The 19,156-nt window shown below is 43.5% G+C and overlaps 1 protein-coding gene across 1 annotated transcript; it reads right to left on the bottom strand.

Annotated features, from left to right (window-relative positions):
• Positions 1 to 15,083: 15,083 nt before the first annotated feature.
• TNFRSF9 (TNF receptor superfamily member 9) lies at positions 15,084 to 18,709 on the bottom strand. Its single transcript, XM_014257189.2, has 7 exons — positions 18,367 to 18,709; positions 18,182 to 18,298; positions 17,819 to 17,956; positions 17,268 to 17,334; positions 17,033 to 17,169; positions 16,687 to 16,821; positions 15,084 to 15,330 (listed from the first exon to the last, which is right to left on the bottom strand). Exons 1-7 carry the CDS (start codon positions 18,464 to 18,466, stop codon positions 15,206 to 15,208), a joined length of 819 nt encoding a protein of 272 aa, XP_014112664.2. The 5' UTR covers positions 18,467 to 18,709; the 3' UTR covers positions 15,084 to 15,205.
• Between the last annotated feature and the right edge of the window lie 447 nt (positions 18,710 to 19,156).

The following is a 19,156-nucleotide window of genomic DNA, read 5'->3' as shown; positions in this document are numbered from 1 at the left end:
TACTGTCTTATAGCTTGGTGTACAAAATGGATATTATATCAAACCAAGCACAGTAAAGTTTATAAATCTGGCATTTAAAAAAAAAGTAACTTTCAGTTATAAATCATGAGTTAACAAAAGGGTCAGACGTTGGTTGAAATGACCAGGGCAAGAGACAGCTGATTTATGAGCCTTAGCAGTCTTGACGCAAAGCATCTGATATGAAATGCACTTTTTTTTCTCTCTCTCTTTGGTGAGATGGATGAATGTGTTGTCTTGTATTTGTTGTGCCAGAAAAAGTAAAGAAGAGAGGGAGTTAAAAAATATTGTTAACTTACAAAGATAATATTAGGAGAATTCAATTTTTTAATTCTTTTTTGCTCCCCCTTGCAGAACTTCACATCTATTTATTTGGGAAGACCTCATCCAATGGTGCCCTAGAGAATTGTCTTGGCAGAGGAAGCACAGCTTCCATCTGGAGACTTCTTGGTACATATAAACTACTTTGGTTGATATTAAACACAGGTCCCTCAGTAGACTGGAAGACTGTTTTCCATTTCACTTATCTTCTCTTTCAGTTGGAACTAACTACTTAATTCTGAGTATGTTAACAAGGTTTTTCCCCTGTTTGCCTTTTGCTTTTGCCTAATGCTAACACAGGAGTTGCCTTATGTCATCTCATCACTTTAGTCCTTGTTTCCCTCCATCCAGCGTATTTTGTCTTCTTTACTTTTGATTTATCATATCACAGAGCAAGGATTGACTGGACTGGTCCCTCACCTTCATTCTCTATGCAGTGTCATATCCAACTGTACAGAGCCTTGAAAAATAATGTAAAAGTTAAGTTTATGGCAATATTCTTTCCTTTCAATGGTGAGAAGATAATGCCTGTTCATAGCAAATTGAGGTTTGTTACTTTTCTGCCTCTCAAGTATTTTTGTCTTTAAAATGCCATGAAATCCAACTACTGTTACTAAAGTTGTTTCCTTATGCTGAGTTTTATGGTAAGTTTAAGTTGCAGAAGGTGTAAACTTACCTGCTTCTCATCTTTTTCCTTTATTAGCATTGCCTGACAAAGATTAATTTTTATATTGTACATCCTGTGCCTCCTAAGACTAATTTCAGATTGTCTGCATCAGTCATATAGAACAAAAGTATTTGTGCTGCAGGTCTAACTCAAGGGGAGCAGGCCCCCCTTGGTGGGCTAACAGAGTGTCCAGAAACACCCTGGGCTTCAAAAGAGGTTGAGGTCGTAAAGCAGCTCTGGAAGTCTCATACTCTAATCCCCCTCTCCAAGCAGGGCCAACCAGAACAGTTGGTCCAGGAGTGTGTCTAATCAGGTTTGAATAGATTCAAGGATGGAATGGGGCAGAATTTCAAAACTAAGCTTGATAAAGCCTTTGGCATCCCTGTGTGAGTTCAAATGCTCTGATCTGAGTGCACAGGTGGGGGTGGTGGGAAAGGACCTGCAGAGGTCCTGCCAGCCTAAACTTCTCTAAACTTCCCTGTGTGCACAGAGAGGGCTGGTATTTGACTTGTCTTGACTATTGAACATATGCTTTAGGTATGTGAACTACAAATCCTGTTTCTCTGGATTTCTGTTTGCTGAGCTGAGTGTTTATGGCAAAAGAATTTCTCTACAGAATTAACCTAATATGTTTTATTCCCCCTTTCCCTGTGCTTCCCTATGAGAAAGCTAAGTAGCAAGAGAGGAATTCTCTCTCCTCATCTGAGTCATGCAGCTCTTCGTTCCAAAACTGCAGACGGTAATTAGGTCTGATTTGATGCATGATCTCACTGTTGGTGCTGGATGCTCTGTACAAATGCTTCTCCTTCAGTGAACTATCAATGACAATGGTATTAGCAATATTCACTCTAAGCATCCTCCAAGGAAAGCTAATGAAGCAGCATTACCAGCAACTGCTGTCCTTTGTCTTTTCTCAAGGAAGACTCAGCCTCTTAGAGCCATCATGAGGTGCGTCATGCTCAAGTTGGGCAACTTGCCCACAGCTTATTGCCTCTGCTTAGGTCTGAAGTTGTCACTTAGACACTCTTTCCTCTCCCAAAATGTCAAAGGCATCTCCCTCGGACGACAGTGCCAACGTCATCATGCCAAGCAAGGAAACAGCTCATCCTCAACAAAGGTACAAAGCCCCGGATCCATGGGAGAGGGAAGTCAATGGGAATAGCACTTGGAGAACGTGGAAATTGATTGGAAACTCTGCAATAGTTTGTAGGGAAAGTTTTCAAAGTACTTATTTATGTTTATTTAGCCTTTCAAGTGCCTCAGGGCAGCAGTAGATAAATAAATTACAGTAGTAGGATTAGGTAAATTACTGAGAAAATTCTAAGCATTAAATATATGTTAACTTATCATAAATATCCTTCATGATCAGAAGAAACAATTCCTAGATTAATATGATGGCTCATGAATAGCAAGTTGCTAGTGAAGCCAAGACAACTTTGAAAAAAAAAAAAATAAGAGTCAGTGAAACCAATCACAAACATCCCCAAAAATTACCTACTTCTGTGTAAAATAGTATGGATGAAATATAATCTACAATACAACAATTCTTTCCCCTGTTACTAAGTACTTTATGGAAAGCAAGCATGAGTTTTTATTAGTCAAATATTGTGACAGTTGGCAAAACCAGGAATTGGAGAAGGTGTTGATTTACCAGCAGCATTTGTATGAGGGACTTCTTCAGAGAATATAACTTCTAGTGTAAAATTTTGGCTTGAATTTAGTTTATAAGAAGAGAGGTGTGCAGTAGAATGATTTTGTATTGGCACTGTAATTCCAGATGAGCTTGTTATTGTATAAATACCCATCTCTTCCTTGAATTTTACTAGCATTTTTAACTTAAAGTGTTGTTTCAATGAGTTATACATGTTGGCTGGAGAAACATTTGCACTGTTATTCACTTTTCTGGTAGGGTCTATTGTATAGGGGTTTGAGGGTTTTTGCTTTGCTGTCACTGCAGATACCTGTTCTCATTAACACCTAAAAAGTTTATCTTGACTTAAAGTTTAACATTTTAGCTGATTATTCAGCTACATAACATGATTATTAGATTTATTTTGCATACTGAAATAGCTACCTCATGAGATCATATATGCAATAAGGTGTTTTTTTCTGCTACCAAATTACATTGCCCTATTTATCCTATGCCTTTTAATGTGTGCTGAAAATAGCCTGTTTGGAGAATAAGGAAACCAAAGGAAAAAACTAACCATAACTTTCTTTTTGAAGATGCTTCCTCTGCTCACTGTGTGTGAGCTGTAAGGCAGCACATGTGGGTAACACCACAGAGGACATATTTGGGTATGCATAGGAGTATTTAATCTTCAGAATTTCTTTCAATGTCTGAGAGGTTCTGACCTAGGCTGTCTTGTTCTGAGTTGTGTTCAAGGTGTGTAGGTGAGTATGTGCTTGCCTGGATACACACCCCTGTGTGATGAAGATGATGGGTCCTTGGGCCTCCCTGAAGATGTTTTATCTTGCTACAGAATTGGCAAGGCCTAAAAATTCTTGAGCATGGGATCACAGCTGCCAAAACACTGCTCCTTTGTAGTATAGTTTCCACCAGTTTGAGGGGGAAAAAACCCTCTTGCTCTTTGGCCTGCTGGGCTGGCCCACTGTAGTCTGGGTATATTCTCCAAGTGAAGCTTGACAAACTGGTCCCTGATTCCCCTGTCCTCTCAGCACTGCAGAATTACCAACCTGAACCTTCACACTGTTTGACGTGAAGGAAAGTAAATCTGGCATGACTGAGACTTGGAAATCCAGCACGTCAATATCTTACGGGAATTGAGTTCTGGATAACGCAGCCACAAACAGAGGAGCTGAAACCAGATCCTGAAATAAGGTTTCTTTCACAAAAGACAAAGTAATGGAACTAACTACGCAATTACAGTTTATTTTTAAAGCTGAAATTATGACAGCAGAGTGTGTAAGGAAAGAGAGGAACACATTTGCAGCAATGCTGGAACTTTCTCTGTACCTTTCACCTGCTATCCCAAGGTATCCCAAATAATCTGTTCAGCTCTAATAAGAAATTCTGATCTGGATAAAAGCAAAATAAAAACTTCTTTATTTCCTTTTTCTGGTCATTGCACTGGTCATCACAGAAAGGAGCACAGAGCAGCCTTGCTGAAAGGCACAGGCTGTTTCTTAGCTCTGTCCATCCTTCTCATTTCATCAGTCCAGCACACCCATTTCTGTAACACTGCTGCACTTGGAACCGGTAAAATTTTCCAGTTTGGGTTTCTTTGTCACCAAGAACTCTGTTGTGAGACATTCTCAAGGTAAAACCTTTGCACAAATATTTCAATAATGCAGAGTAGCCCAAATCAGCCCTGAACTAGCCAGCACTTCAATCCTTCCTCCCTGAGGTGGGGGAGTAGGGGCAGAGAGGTGTTGGGAAGAACAGGGCCAGGTGAGCTCGGTGTCCTGCTGGAACAGGGCCCAGAGCTGCAGAGCCTCTGTGGGACCTGGGGGGTTTGGGGTGGGGAGAGCCCAGGGTCAGGTGTGTGTTTGGCTGGGCTTGTGGGGCTGGGGATGTGTGTTTGGGTTTTGGGGAGGTTGGTGTGTGGATGTGTTTGTTTGGGGGGATCTGTGTACGTGTGGTTGGGTTGGGGGGGCTGGGGTGTGTGTGGCTGGCTGTGTTTGGGGGGGCCAATGTGTGCTTGGTGAGGTTGGGGGGTCAGTGTGTATGGATGGTTTTGGGGGTGTTGGTGTGTTTGTGTTGGAGGGGTTGATGTGTGTTTGGTGGGTCAGTGTGTTTGTGTGTGTTTGGTTGGGTTTGGGGGTGTTGGTGTGTTTTTGTTTGGGGTGTTGATGTGTATTTGGGTTTGTGGAGGTTGGTGTGGGGTTGCATTTGGGGGTATATAGGTTTGGGAGTGTTGGTGTGTTTAGGGAGTCAGTGTGTTTGTGTTTGGCTGGATTTTGGGGGGAAGTCAGGGGTGTGTGTGTGTATTTATGTTGGGGGGAGTCTGTGTGCGTGTTTGGGTTGGGTTTGTGAGGTGTCAGTGTGTGTTTTGTTGGGTTTGGGGGGTTGGTGTGTGTGTTTGGGGATGTCAGTGTGTGTTTGTGGTTGGATTTGAGGGCAGTCGCTGTGTTTGGTTGGTTGGGTTTGGGGTTTTCTTCATTTTTCTCTTCTGAATAAGGTTTTATTTCTGTTGCCTTCTTGCATGTGCACATGTTTCTCCGCTAAGCGACACTTACTTGGTTTTTTGAAGAATGATTTTGTATGATGGAGTGACTTCTCACTGTGGAGGAAGTACCCATACCTTTTATTCCTTGGACATTGCTTTTTCTTGAGTAGCTTTGCTGCTAGGAATCAGCCTCACCACAGGCACTGGGACTGAATGGGAGGCTCAGCCTACTAAGGAGCAGCAAAGTGTGGATCAAAGCAAAGCAGACAGGACAGAGTTGTTATCCAGGAGTGGATCTTGCATGAAGAGTGGTGTGATCTGCTCTGCTTTCCCCTTTACTGCCATTGTCCTCCTTCTGCTATAACCTTTGCTGTCCTGGGTTTTCTAGAAGCAATCAAGGCTTGTTCTCACCATAAGAGGCTTGGAAGATCTGCCTTTTTTATGTCATTTAAATCTCTGAAATCAGAGCTAAGGTGTTTTCTGCAGGCTTTTGGCCTTCATAGGGCTTTTATGTAGCAGCCCCTTTGTTAGTCCTTTCTTACACCTTGCTCCATTTCATGTACTAATTTACCTTCCCTCTCTCTTCCTCCTGAGCTCCTGTTTCATCTCTGGGTGTCACCTGCACCACTGCTGCAAAGAGTTGGTGCCACTTCACTGCCTCTTGCCTTGGGCTCCCACTACCCAGAGCTCAACCTGCAGCTCACACTGCAGCTGCACTCCAAGCAGGCTGCACTAAATGTATTCCTCAACAGTTTTATCAGCAGTCCATGCTGTAGTTTTCTTTTTAAAATGATAGCACAGTCTTCCTGAGGTTTAATTTAGGTTGTAATATAATATTATCAAACTAATCCTGCTGCAGAAATAGGTGTGATTGCTGCATACTATGATATTTTTCACTCTTGTTCTGTTCTTAAACTTACACCATCCATTATTTTTTAAGTAGAGTATTGAGGGGTTTTCCAAACAAATTATTGTACTGGAGGCTGCCTACACAGACATCTATTTAGCTGAGGATTTAAAGGAATGAATTCCAGCTTAACATTTCTGTTTCCTAGTGCTACAAATGCAATTTTTAAAAAAACTGGTACTACTAATGTCAAAAAGAGAAGCAGCAATTCATTGCTGATTATTTTCTTGTTAGTCTGGATGATGGAGTGGGCAGGCCAGGCTGTTGTCTTGTACTTTGCTGGCCCAAAGTGAAGAAGTGCAGAAACAGTAAAGCAGCAAATTGCAAGAGATGGACGAGGCAGAAAAATCACCTTCCGGATTTCCCTGCCTGAGGCTACTTCATACTCTGTTAATTGCATGGTACTCTGATTTATTAGTTTCTTACTACAAATAATTTGATTGAAAACTTAGTAGTATCTTACTATCTGTTCGTTGTTTTACTGTCTGCCCTGTTTCATTGTATAAAAGAGCTAGAGGATAAGGACTTTAGTCTACAGTGGTGGTAGAACAAAACAGTTTTATCAGAGGTATCCTTGTGCTTTTAAAAATTTTTTCCATCTAGCTTTTCACATTTGGTGTACCCATGTCCTTCGTGTTTTTATCACAGAGGCTTGGGATTACTTACCACTCCAATATCCATAGCTGATATCAGAGGACAAATTTCAGGTAGTTCTGTAGAAGTTCAGTGTGTGGGCAGCAGCAGCCACTGACTAATTAAGAGGAATGCTAATAATCATTGGCATTTAGCTGTCGTCCACTTAGCGTAGGCAGTAAATGAATGGCACACAAAAGCACACTTTAATTTTTTTACTGTGTTTTCTGGCTGCATAATCCCTTTAATCCTTTGCTATCACATTTTTTATTAATTAAATGGAATCTCTGCAGGCTCAGTGATTCACATTTCAGGGCATATACGTGTATTTAACGGGGGAGGGTTGGCATAGGTCTCACTGGGCAACTTGAGGTTTAAAACAGTTCTTTCAAGGTTGTTTTGTAAATGAATGTGTGTTCCTTGGCAGTCAGCCGTGGAGGATCTTCACTGTTTAAGAGCTGAGTTCCAGTTTAGCAAAGAATTCCTGCTGCAAGCATTAACTGATTTCTTTGTGATCACTGACTGATCTTGACTGGGGTAGAAAACTGTCCCTGGGAATGGGAGTGACCAACAGGAGCAGGAATTAACAAAGGTGAAGGAAGCAGATGTCAGATCTTTGTCTTTTGATGTGGCAAGTTGAATGCTTCTTGCTGTAATGGGATCAGAATCCTCTTTCCAATTCCCAAGGCATATTTATGAAAAGAGGGTTCTGAAGAGCAGTCTTTAGTTGGATACTCTTACTCTTTTGCTATGTATGCATCTTTTATGAGTCAGGATTGTAACAGACAGGACCAACTGGTTACCTCTGAGCAGAGTTTTCTACAGAAATTTGGAAACAAGGAAGATCCAGCTGTGCTTGGAAGATTTAGGGCCTGTATCACCAGGAAAGGATATATCTGATGAGCTCATTCAAGCTCAAAATACTGTCCTGTATTTTCTCTTTATGCTGCTGTTTCCAGCTCTGCAGCCCCTGTCCTGTAATGTGCAGGACTATATTCTGGTGAAGGAGAAAAAATGCTGCAGATCTTTGCAAAGAACACCACTCCAACTAACTTTTAGATGTTGCTTATGATCTTAAAGGTCTTTTCCAACCTAAATGATTCAGTGGTTCCTGCTCATGACATCCATATCTCCACTAGTGCTTGTGGCAATCCTCCTCAAGCTGAAGAGGGTGATGGGGAGGTGTTTCTGGCTGTTTGTTACTGCTCAGCTCTACCCTTGGCCTTTTCAGCTGAGGAAGTGAGATAATTTTACAAAGTCTAGACCATGTAGCTTTTCTAAAAATCCCCTATAAGACACTCAGGATTTATGCTTAGAAAGAAATAATCCATTGCCAACCACCATATGTGGAACTGGGATAGAGTGGGAAGCCTCCAAAACTACTTCCATTTAGTGCTTGTTTCTGCCACCATATTCATGTTTTATTTATATGATGATCTCTTTATGTGTCCTTAGGAATGACTGGAAGAAGGTGCAGAAAGCTATATAAGGTCAGCTAATTAGTACTGCCACAGCACAGTCAATCTTTTTGCTGTTCTGTAATTGCCTGAGGTAGATTTAATCAGTGTTACATGTTACAGCCTCACTGCTCCCTGTGAGAGGGATTCTGATCATAGCCCACCCTCCTGAGCGGTGCACAGAGAGGTGCAGTGACAAGAGAATGTGTTACTGTCCCATCCACGGGGTTCCTGAGCACAGTGCCTGTTCAGCTTCTTAAATCCTTTAACTCTCAAGCTGAAGAAGAGCAGCTTCCTTTCCTCTTTTCAGAGTCTCAAGTTTGATGGAGCCATCAAGAATTTCCTGTGCTTACACTTCTCCTTCTCTAAGGTAATACAAGTACTGAGGTGTGCCAGCAAGTCAAAACGTTGCATTATTAGGAATGCCTGTAACACTGATAATGTTGATGGGGATGTGGGATTTTGGATCTTTCTGTCCTTGTGATGAGATTGTGGCTTGATCAGACACCTGTGGTGCTGAACTGCCATGGGCAGCTTCTCTGAAGTCAATAATGTACTTTTCCCACCATTCCTTTCAAATACCTGTTCACAGTGTTTTCCATTCTAGTTTAAGAAGAATAGATTATCCTTTAGATACTCCAGTAAATACTGGTTTAGGCATGTATGTACATCTATGTTAGAATTGTGTTCTTTTTCAAAGTTGCTCTAAAGTTTGTATGAAGGTGACTAAAAGTAGTGCGATACCTTGTTTTTTGTTTTGCCTTTTTGCTTGCTTACAGGCCTGTTTAGTGTTCTCTTCAGGTGAAATGGTTCATGCTTGTTCTGAATGGACCTCTCAAAATATCAATGCTGTGAATACTAGAAAGATTTATTTTTTTTTAAATATAAATATTTCTCAAGTCTATAGTGTTGTAACTAAAGGTACATTGTCTCTTTTACCTCTCCACACACCTTCCTCTTCTTTTTTTTCCCAAAATTTGGTTTGTTTTAAACCTGCTGAAGTGTTTGTATGCAGAAGAAAAGTGAGCTTAAGTAATTTAAAACTGACTTAAACAGTAACTCAGATATTTTATTTCAGTTTTGAGGGGCTTCTTTCAGTTTGGGTTGTGTAAACTGAGAGTAGGTATAACAGGTTTAAGGTCCACTATGTGATAAGTCATCCTTAAATTGAAGTAGGTGTCTGTGTGTGCAATTTCCCATTTGCCAAATCAAATAAAACTTAATTTATTTTCTTAAACCAAGTAGCTTAGAACAGGAGAGATCTTCCCTGGTTTCAGGATGTGTTCAGGTGGTGGTTTTTGTTAAAGTACCATCCACTTTGGTTTCAGTATAGTCTGATACCTGACCTGGCAGGCACCCAGGATCTAGAAGGTGAAACAGCGTAGGTGATATCACAACAAACTTCTGCTAAATGGATGGCAGAGGGAAATTCCATTTTTGTTGTAGATTGTATTAAAATTTCTTGTTACAGTGAGGGCAGTGACAGTATCCAAAGGCTGTTGTGCTCAGCTCTCTGTTCCTGATGCACAGCTAACACACAAACTGTGGGGTGGAGAACTTCTTACAGCCCCTGAGGCCTGGCTGAGAGAGGAAACGAGGTGACACTTGGTAATAAAACAAGACTTTGTGTAATTTTAAGAATGAAATTTACCTTGACTTTTAAACAGGTGACAAAAGTCAAGTGGAGTGGTGCAAGTTGCCTGTTGGTATTTCCTGTGCTGTCTCACTGGAGTGGGCCATCTCCTACAAAGGTTTTTGTATCATCTGTGTCAGTATCAGAACAACTGTCAGAGATGACTGTGCTTCTGTCCTGTGAAGGATCTGACAGAAAGACTGAAAAAAAGAAATCATCTTCTGCTTTAAAAATTTATCTGATATTTGCATGTTTTAGAGGAGCCACTGCAGTTTCAGAGTCTCTGTCATCCAGAAGTATTAGACACAGAAATACCTGTTCCTACAGGTGGAGAGGGAGGTGAGAAACAGAAACCCTTTTGCTATGAACCTTCTACTTTCCTTAGCCACACAATTCTTGCAAGAAATTACAAAGCCAAGGTGTGTGATGACCATGATTTTAATGACTGATGCCACTAACGATGCCAGGAAATGGTGCTGGTTCTGAAAGGAATAAAAAAGCAGCAGGCTCCTCTGCTTATACTTATCTTTAAAGAGAATTTTTCTCCTTCTTCCATGCCTTCAGAACTCTGCTGACATCACTTGGGCCTCTGTGCATGGTCTGGCTAAGAGGACACTTTCTGATTTCCAAGAAAAACAAATGGAAATTCAAAAAGCTTGCATCTGGCCTGTTACCTCATCCTCAGCCACCTGGGCTGCTTGAGAGTCATCAGGGCATTCCCAGCTCCATTTTGCTTGCTATATAATAAATTAAATGTCAAAAAAAAGAGACATGCACAAAAAGCAGAGAACACTTAAAATGTTGCCATAGAATTACAGAATGATTTGAGCTGGAAGGGACCTCAAAGATCATCTGGTTCTACTCCCCTGCCATGGGCCGGGATCTTACCAATAGATAATGCTCCAAGGATGCTCCAAGGTCTGTCTAACCTGGCCTTGAGTAATTCCAGAGATGGGACAGCCACAGCTTCTCTGGGCAACCTCTCCCAGGGCCTCACCACTCCTTTAGTAAAAATTTCTTAACATCTAAACTAAATCTTTGAGTTTAAAACTATTCCCTCTTGTTCTATCACTGTCAGTGTACAAAGTCCCTCTCCCTCTTTATAACTTTAAGTACTGAAAGGCTTCAGTCTCCCTGGAGTCTTCTCCAGGTGAAAGCCCCCAGCTCTCCCAGCCTGGCTGCAGAGCAGAGGTGCCCTTGGAGCATCTGGGTGGGCTCCTCTGGACCTGCTCCAACAGGTTCCTCCTTCTTGTGCTGAAGATCCCAGACTCAGACACAGCACTGAGGAGTCTCACAGGCAGAGTGGAGGGGAAGAATCACCTCCCTCGACCTGCTGCCTGCTCCTCTTTTGGGGAGCTCAGGATGTACTTGATCTTCTGGGCCAGCTGGAAGGACTGATCTGCATTGCTTGTACATGAATGGGTGTGCTGAGCTTAACACCAGCAAGGAACTAAACTCCAAATAGGCCTCTCTCTTTCCTCTACCCCTTCCAGTGAAGGAGGGACAATAAAGGAGAGATTATGGTTTGATATAACAATTTCCTAACACCAGAAAGCAGTGGAATGAGACACACAATAACAGCAGCTGTATTAATAGCAAAAAATCTAGAAAAGGGAAGGTTATTCAGCATAGGGAACAAAAAAAATGTACTGCCAGACATTTCCTTTCAATTCTGCCTTTGCCCTGATCATTCCTCTGTCCTGCTCCATGTAGTATTTGGGAAACAAAGGCAATATGGGGAGGAGAGCTCCCATGGTGAATGTCCCCCCCCCAGCCTGAAAACAACAAAAACCAGAGACAAACAACCCCCAGAAGCTCTGTTGTTCAAATCAGAGCTGTGTAGCCACTTCACTGAGCTCGGTTTTCTGCAGCTGCTCCTGCTGCCATTTCTCCACTGCTGAGGACAAAGAAATGTCCCTGCTGGGGTGCTGACCTCGTGCCACCTGGCCCTGCTGGCTCAGCAGCACCTCAAAGCTGGCCCTTCAGCCCCACAGCCTCAGTCCAGAGGGAGGGGGGAAGCAGCAGAGGAACTGAGGTCACCAGAGCTGCCTGGGGACAGTCCCTCTGCTCTGGTAAGTGAGGCAACCTCCAGCTCCAGACCCCCAGCTTTTCCTGCCCAAAACCCACACCCCAGTGAGGATGTGTGTGGTGTAGCTTGGCCACCCCCATCCAGCACTAAACTCCATCTCCCTTCTCTGTAACCACGACAGCTCACAACAACCTGTTCTTCAGGTATTGAACAACCTGTGTGTTCAATAAAAGCTCCCTGTGAAGCCAAGGTGCACATGATCTATCAACTCTTTGTCATTGCCAAATAAACCTTCTTCTTCACAACCCTTCTTCTGAATTATGGACAGCCAGGATTTCCTGCTTCTTTCTGCTTTAATTAGCAATAGTAAAAGATACAGTGCAGTTTTTTCCCATTCACTCTTCCTGGATGAAAGATTTTTGACAGTGCTTCACATGCAGGCAGGAAGGCTTCTATCATCTGTGTTAAAAAACAGACAAATTCAGCCACAAATTCTAATCAGGGAAGCTAATAGAAATTTAGTTGTGATTGCAGTGTTTCTTTTAATCTAGTCACTGATGATTCCTAAATTTTACAATGTAACACTTTGTAAAAGCAAAGAACAAAGTATTTTTAAAAATTGCACACTGATACCATTTCTGCTTCCATGGTTTGCATAGTAGCCCCTGGTCATATTATCTGCCTTTGACTCAAGTTTTACTGCCTGCTATTGACTTTTTTTTTCAGAAGACAAAAGGGTAACTTAAAAATGAAGAAATGAAGGTCCAAGTATGTGGCTTTTTTGCAGATGCAAGCTTCCTAACAAACTTAATTGAAGAGTCTGCTTATTGCATTTTCATAGCATACTGCCAGAAGTGGTTTTACAGCTGTCTCCTACAAACATAACAAAAAGGAAGATTTAAGCAAGTTCTTTAGTACTTTTTTATTAAATATCTGTTTATGAGGGGTCTAAAATGGGAGCAAGCTTCTAATACATTTGTTCTATATGATCACAGTGAAGGTAAATTACACACCACACAAGTATGAATGATGTTCAAGGAAGTGCCTGATTCTATGGCTCTAATTTGATTTTTTTATAGACAGCCACAATTCATAGGATTTGAATATGGTATAAATCTGAAAACAGCTAAGCACTATCTTGGTATTTGTAGTGGTGCTCATGTTAAGAATTGGAATATCCTGCTTGGGTGCTTGGTGGCAAAACAGATGAATTCACCTGTATTTATTTTCAGTTTTGTGAGGACCTGTATTTATTTTCAGTTTTGTGAGGACCACAGCTCTACTGCCAAATCTTTTGGGGAGTGAGCAAGAACTGCACACTGTGTAGTGCCCTGATCTTCCCTTTGCAACTGTACCACAATTTATTTCACTTTTCAAAATATGGTATCTTCCAGTCTTTCCTTGGTTCTTATTTAGAAACATGTTTGCTTTTAAATGTATTTGAAGTATTTCAAAGAAGTACAAATTAGCAAATCTCTTGTGCTGCTTCTGTGGCCAGGTGATGCATCGTTGTGAAATGCAAATGTATCATCTGCACACATTTGACAACAGATGTTTGTGCCAACAAAATCTGTTCATCATTAATTCAGCTCTCAGCACTCCCAAAGGACAGAAGTTCACAGGTAAGATTATCCACATAATTATTTATCAAAATTAATTTTTGATTGAAAGGAAGGTTGTTTCTAACATTTTATTCAGAATGTGCCTTCTGTGAATGACTATTCCCTGAAGCAGTCCAGAACTCCAGTTTTGGAGGAATGTGTCCCCACTGGTCACTAAGCAGATTTATAGAAGAAAAAGGGGTTTGCACTTTATTTGAAGCATTTCAAAATATATTTCAAACTATATGCAGTATTTACTAGTAAAAAATGTAAATTTCCAGCTGATATGTCATTTTTTCCAAGAAGAAAACACCAACTGTTTTGAGTTACAGGACACATAAATTAATTCTCTACCTTATGTTTGGACTGGAAATTGATGACAAGCAGAACTATTATTTTTCTCTTGTTCTAAGATATAGTCAATGCTGCAAAGGTGACTCTTTGATTTATAAATAGAGAACTTTATAAATAGTTTGGTGGCTTTTCATGCCTTCAAGTTTGTGACTTTGACATAACAGTTACTCGGTTCTCATGGTTGAAAATACCACTAGAGAGGACTTGAGCTAGGGGTAAAAATAAAAACTTCACAATATGGCACTTATTTTCTCACTATTTAAACTTCCTATTTTATATTTACTTGTATGTAAGTTTATCAGAATGTGTAAGTCTGGCTTGGTGAAAATAATCTGCTATTGTAACCTGCTGAATGAAGAGACAGCTTGTCACTGTTCAAATGCAAAATAGTTTTCTCTTGCACTGAAATCAGAGAGGGGGAAATCCTCCCTTAATCCACATATTGGTGTGTTTTCATTCTATTTTTGAATAGTATTTACTGATGTAAAATATGTGAGTTTTGTTAAAATGGTGTTGCGAATGCCATGACTCAAATGTGCATTTTAACTTTTTTCTCAAGACCAAAGTTAACAGTATTTGATCAGAGAGACAGATACAGTGTCTGATGTTAAAATCTTTCCAACCTCAGTTACAAAAATAGCACCACAAAGATAGCACACTTACAGCTGCAATGTACATAAAGTTTACATCACCTAAAAGATCAAAGCTGAATGATGTAGGGCTGAAGGTGGTGCAGTTCAGCTGCACAGTAACAGCTGTTTCTAAGCTCAAGTCAACCACAGCTTCTCTCAGTGTTTCCACTGCCTCCCTCAATCGGTGTAACACAACAGCAGATGCTGCTGTGGAACACTTTGCAGCACAAGATTTTTATGGCTTCCTTTCCCCTTAATGTAAGGAGGGGTGCAGTGGTGAGGCCAGGGGTCTGTATCCAGGGCTGATGGGATCAAATGAGCTCCATCTGTATTTACACACAAATCCCAAGGCTTCAGGGTTTGGGCCAGACTTTGGGAGGAGCTGTGGCTCCAGACCCAAGAGGATGGCTAGTACTAAAAGTACCATGAGTGTCACCAGTGACTCTGCAGTGTGTTACAGATCTCCTTTTTAGCTTCAAATGCTTTTGGAGTGCATGTAAATTATGGCTCGGGTAGCATTAATGAGGGACCAGAAAACTATTCTGCACTTGGAGCTATTAAATGCAGTACCTCTTTCTACATGTAGATCAAGAACCACTCCTTAGAAATATCCTTACTCCTAGAGGAAGAAAACCAGCAAACTTTTTTGGAGGTTTTTTTTTTATTATTTTTTAAAGAAATATTAAAAAATAGTACTTTTTCCTCAGTGGCTGGCTATTTACTGCTCTAACACTCAGAAGCTGACATCCACTCTATTTACATAAACAGGTTCTTGTTCTGTGTTTTAAAAGAAAATTCAAATGTGGCTGACTTAGTTCAATTTCTAGTTCACCAGAAGATCTCTGAATTCTGTGGATTTGCCAGGGTCCTGATATTCACCTTGTTCTTCCTCAGGGAAGCGGCAGCTGCAGGCATCATCTTCCTGAATTGACTGTTCAGGTGTGTGCACTGAAGAAAAAGAACAGAATCACAGAATCAGTTAGTCCAACCTCTGACCATACACATTGTAAACCAGACCAGAGATCTGAGTGCCACGTCCAGTTGTTTCTTGAACACCTCCAGGGACAGTGACTCCACCACCTCCCTGGGTAGCCTGTTCTAATCTTTAAAAACCCTTTTGGGGAAGAAATTCCTCCTCATCTCCAACCTGAACCTCCCCTGGTGTAGCTTAAGGCTTTGTTCTCCTGTCCTGTCACTGGTTGCCTGGGAGAAAAGACAGACTCCCATCTGGCTACAGCCACATTTCAGGGAGCTGTAGAGGGCAAGGTCTCCCCTGATCCTCCTTTTCTTCTGACTAAACAACCCCAGTTCCCTCAGCCACTCCTCAAAGACTTTACCTTCTAGAGTCTTCCTCAGCTTTGTTGCCCTTCTCTGGACTCCCTCCAGCACCTCAATGTTTCTTAAAGTGAGGGGTTCAGAACTGGACAAATGTCCCCTTTCTGTTTCATTTATTCAGCCATCTTATTTCACCACCCCTCAATCATAAATGCCAGGAAGAAAACATCTTCCAAGTTATTCCATCATCTGAAATTATTTCTCTACAGAATGTACATCTGATAAAGCTAATTTATCATACTTTGTTTTCCCTAATTCAGCAGGGCCTCTGTTGCTCTGTTTGTCATGGCATTGAAAGGAAGACCAGTGTGAAGGAAACAGATTTTTGGACTGCCGTGGTCTTCTGTATTTAGAGTTCCACTAGAAGATTCAGACCTTGTCCTTAGGGCAGGGGAAAATAAGAGAAAGGGAGAAAGAACCCCACAAAAAACGAAACAAACCATCTAAAAACTACATTGAATGAAATCAGCTTCATCTTTGTGCTGAACTCTTGAGCTTGCCCAGGACTTAGCAGTTCTCAGAGGGCAGTGCTGGATTCAGGCTGACTCTGCAGCAGTACAGCCTGACTGATGTCCCCTCTCCTACTGCAGCCAGACTTCCAAGACACTCACTCCAGGCCATGGGTACTCTCTGTGAGCAGAGAGAACTCAATAGTGTTACAGCCACGCAGGCCAAGGATGATGCTTGGAAGTAATAAACTGAACTGACCTTTAACTGGAGCAGCAAAGCTCAGCTGAGTTTTTTCATCTCTCACAAATACTTCACTTCTAAGGTTAAACATGCACTTGACCTAACACCCACAGTGCTTTCTGCAATAAAATATCCAAAACTGTTTCCCTTTCAGTTGCTTCTGACTTACAAGGCCAAAAAAAACAAAGCTATTGCAACTACCTTTGAAATCCACTTAACCTGGATTCCTGACTTCTGTCTAGTTTCAAAAAGAAAAACTGAAGAGGGTATTTATCTTACTTTTCTTGAAGACAGAGTGTAGTTTCTTTTTCTGCCAGACACTGAAGCAGATGCACAAAGGCAGCAGAAACATTATGCACGACAGTCCAGCCACAGCGAGAGAAATCCTGATCATGTCTGTCTGAACAGTCTTCCCTAAGAAATAAATAACATTCTCTAAGAGAATTAACAAAATTCTACTGTTAATTCTACTGAATTAACTGAAAACTTTGTCTCCCACTCTGCTTCTGGATCAGTCTGCAACACTGGGAATACACAGAAGAAAGGATTTTTGCTTTAAATGGAAAGTGAACGAGCTACAGTATATTTAAGTAGGTCATAATGCTTTACCTCCATAGTGACTCACCTGGCACAGTTATAGAAAATGGAATTTCAAGAGATGTGGTAGGTACAGCAGTGACTAAAGTGGGATTAACTGAAGTGTGTTTGCAAATGACATCTTTTGCTGGAGTTCCAGGTTCCAGGACTTGGTTTCCAGAGCATCTGAAGGACATTTACAGCAAAACAGAAAAAAGTTTTTTAAATTCCAGTCAAGTGTCCAGTAATAGCTGTAGCGTATTTTCTTTTTTCAGTTTACTTACATTGTCCAGTTTTTACAGGAGCCATTGGGCTGATCATTAAAGGTTCCATTGCGGCAAGTCTGGCAACCTTCAGCAGACAAGGATAGGTAAAATTGCACAAGCATTTAAGACACAACATATGAAACATTATTTTTTCCTGCTTGTACAATGTCAGAATTACTATTTCATGAGCTGCTCTGAATATGCAAGGTGTTCCCCTGTCAGCCCCAGAGCAGTTCAGTACTTGGCTGCAAAGTCAGTTGATTTGTGCAAGATGCCACATACCATGGCCTAACTCCAGAGTTCCCAGAACAGTTTCCCTCATGCTGGCAGCCAAAGAGCTGCCATGCAAAGGGAACCAGCTGGTGCATGATGTGAGCTGTAGTAGGGCTCAGTGTGGTGGGTTTGTCTCCTCCTCAGCTTACTCCACACACCGTGCAAAGTGTTTAGCAGCGGCGGCAGCTTTTATCTTGAGAGGTCTTTCCTCTATCTGCTTCTCCACTGTGCAAGAGGCAGTGTGTCTGATGCAGGAAGCAGAGGGGCTTTCAGCTGCTGGGGAAAGGTGATCCTACCGTTTCTGGTGCTCTCCTGGCCCACGCCACAGCTTCGGGTGCAGTAGGTGCAGCCATCACCGCCGCAGCGATAGCCCTCCTTGCACGTGCACTCAGCATCACTCGTTGAGGAACACGTTTTTGAATACTGAAATAGTCCTGCAAGGGGAAAACGAGTTCTAGGTTACAGAATACCCGGCATGGTGCAGGAAAAGCTCGGGCCTTTGCTCTTCACAAAAATCAGGCTGGCGGCTTCAGCGAGAAGCCCGGCGGACGCGCGGCGTTATTTGCCCAGCGGCGGGTCCCCCCGCCGGGCAGGTGCCAGCCCGGGCACGGCGCTGCCACGGGAGGTCACAGCAGGGCGGGTGGCGCCGCCGCAGGTACCTTGGCACTGCCGACACATTCTGCAGCCGTCGCTTCCCGCCGAGCTGGAGAAGGTGCCGGCCGGGCAGGGTCGGCAGGACGCTCCCGCTCCGCAGTCCGCGCTCGCTGCGAAAGTACCTGCGGGCCGAGACACAGCGGTCACCGCGGGCCGCGCCCGGAGCATCGCGGCCCGGCCCGGCCCTTACCTGCCGGGCACTCGGCGATGCACGGCAGCGCGGCCGCGGGTCCCGGGCTCAGCGCCAGCGCCAGCAGCGCCGCGGGCAGCAGCGCCCGGCCCGGAGCCATGGGTCGGAGCGGGGCGGCGGCACTGCGCACGGGACACCCGGCTCCGGCCCTTAGCGGCCGCCCCCGGGGGGCCTGGCTGCGTCATCCCGGGGGCGGCGGGGAAACCCCGGCCCGCCGGGACTTTCCGGACCCTCTCAGAGGCTCGACCCCTCAGCTCTGCCGGGCAGCGCCCGCAAAGCTCTCTCAGCGATGCCGGTCAGCGGCCGCTCTTTTCACCACTGGGGCTTCCCGGTGAGTGCCGAGCGGAATCCCCGGAGGTGAAAGGTGAGAGGCGGGGCCGGCAGGCCGCAGCCGTTCGAGGAGATGCTGAAACCACAGGGACACCACAGGGACACGCAAGGAACAGGGGAACAGGCGAGCGCCCCGGCCTGGCCATGAGCGTGCACGGCCCCGCCCCCTGCGGCCCCCTGCAGCCAATCCCCGGGCCTGGCCCCGCCCCCTGCACCTCCCCGCAGCCAATCCCCGGCCGCGGCTCTGTCCCTCAGCCGGGCCCGGAGCGCGTGCAAGAGCAGAGAGGGAGAGCGCTGAGGGGCCGAGTTGTAACTGAGAAGCGAACGTATCTTCCGTGTGTGTGTGCCCGGCACACGGGCAGGCAGAGCAAGGACCAGCCTGTCCAGGGCTCTGAGCGGAGTCCTCTGGAGGCAGCACACAAAGTGCCCCATACCAAGAGTGGAACCCCGCACCGATCCC

The sequence above is a fragment of the Pseudopodoces humilis genome, chromosome 24 (assembly GCF_049639895.1).
Source record: "Pseudopodoces humilis isolate 2021_Gansu_Grassland_sample_001 chromosome 24, ASM4963989v1, whole genome shotgun sequence".
Lineage (NCBI taxonomy): Eukaryota > Metazoa > Chordata > Aves > Passeriformes > Paridae > Pseudopodoces > Pseudopodoces humilis.
The sequence above is the reverse complement of the archived record's forward strand: the minus strand, read 5'-3'. Positions and strand labels throughout refer to the sequence as shown.

Excerpts from the sequence above, each read along its gene's own strand:
- TNFRSF9 (XM_014257189.2), bottom strand. The coding sequence starts at position 18,466 with ATGGCTCCGGGCCGGGCGCTGCTGCCCGCGGCGCTGCTGGCGCTGGCG. Across the intron at positions 18,299-18,366 it reads CATCGCCGAGTGCCCGGCAG|GTACTTTCGCAGCGAGCGCG; the intron begins GTAAGGGCCGGG and ends CTCGGCCCGCAG. Across the intron at positions 17,957-18,181 it reads AATGTGTCGGCAGTGCCAAG|GACTATTTCAGTATTCAAAA; the intron begins GTACCTGCGGCG and ends TTCCCCTTGCAG.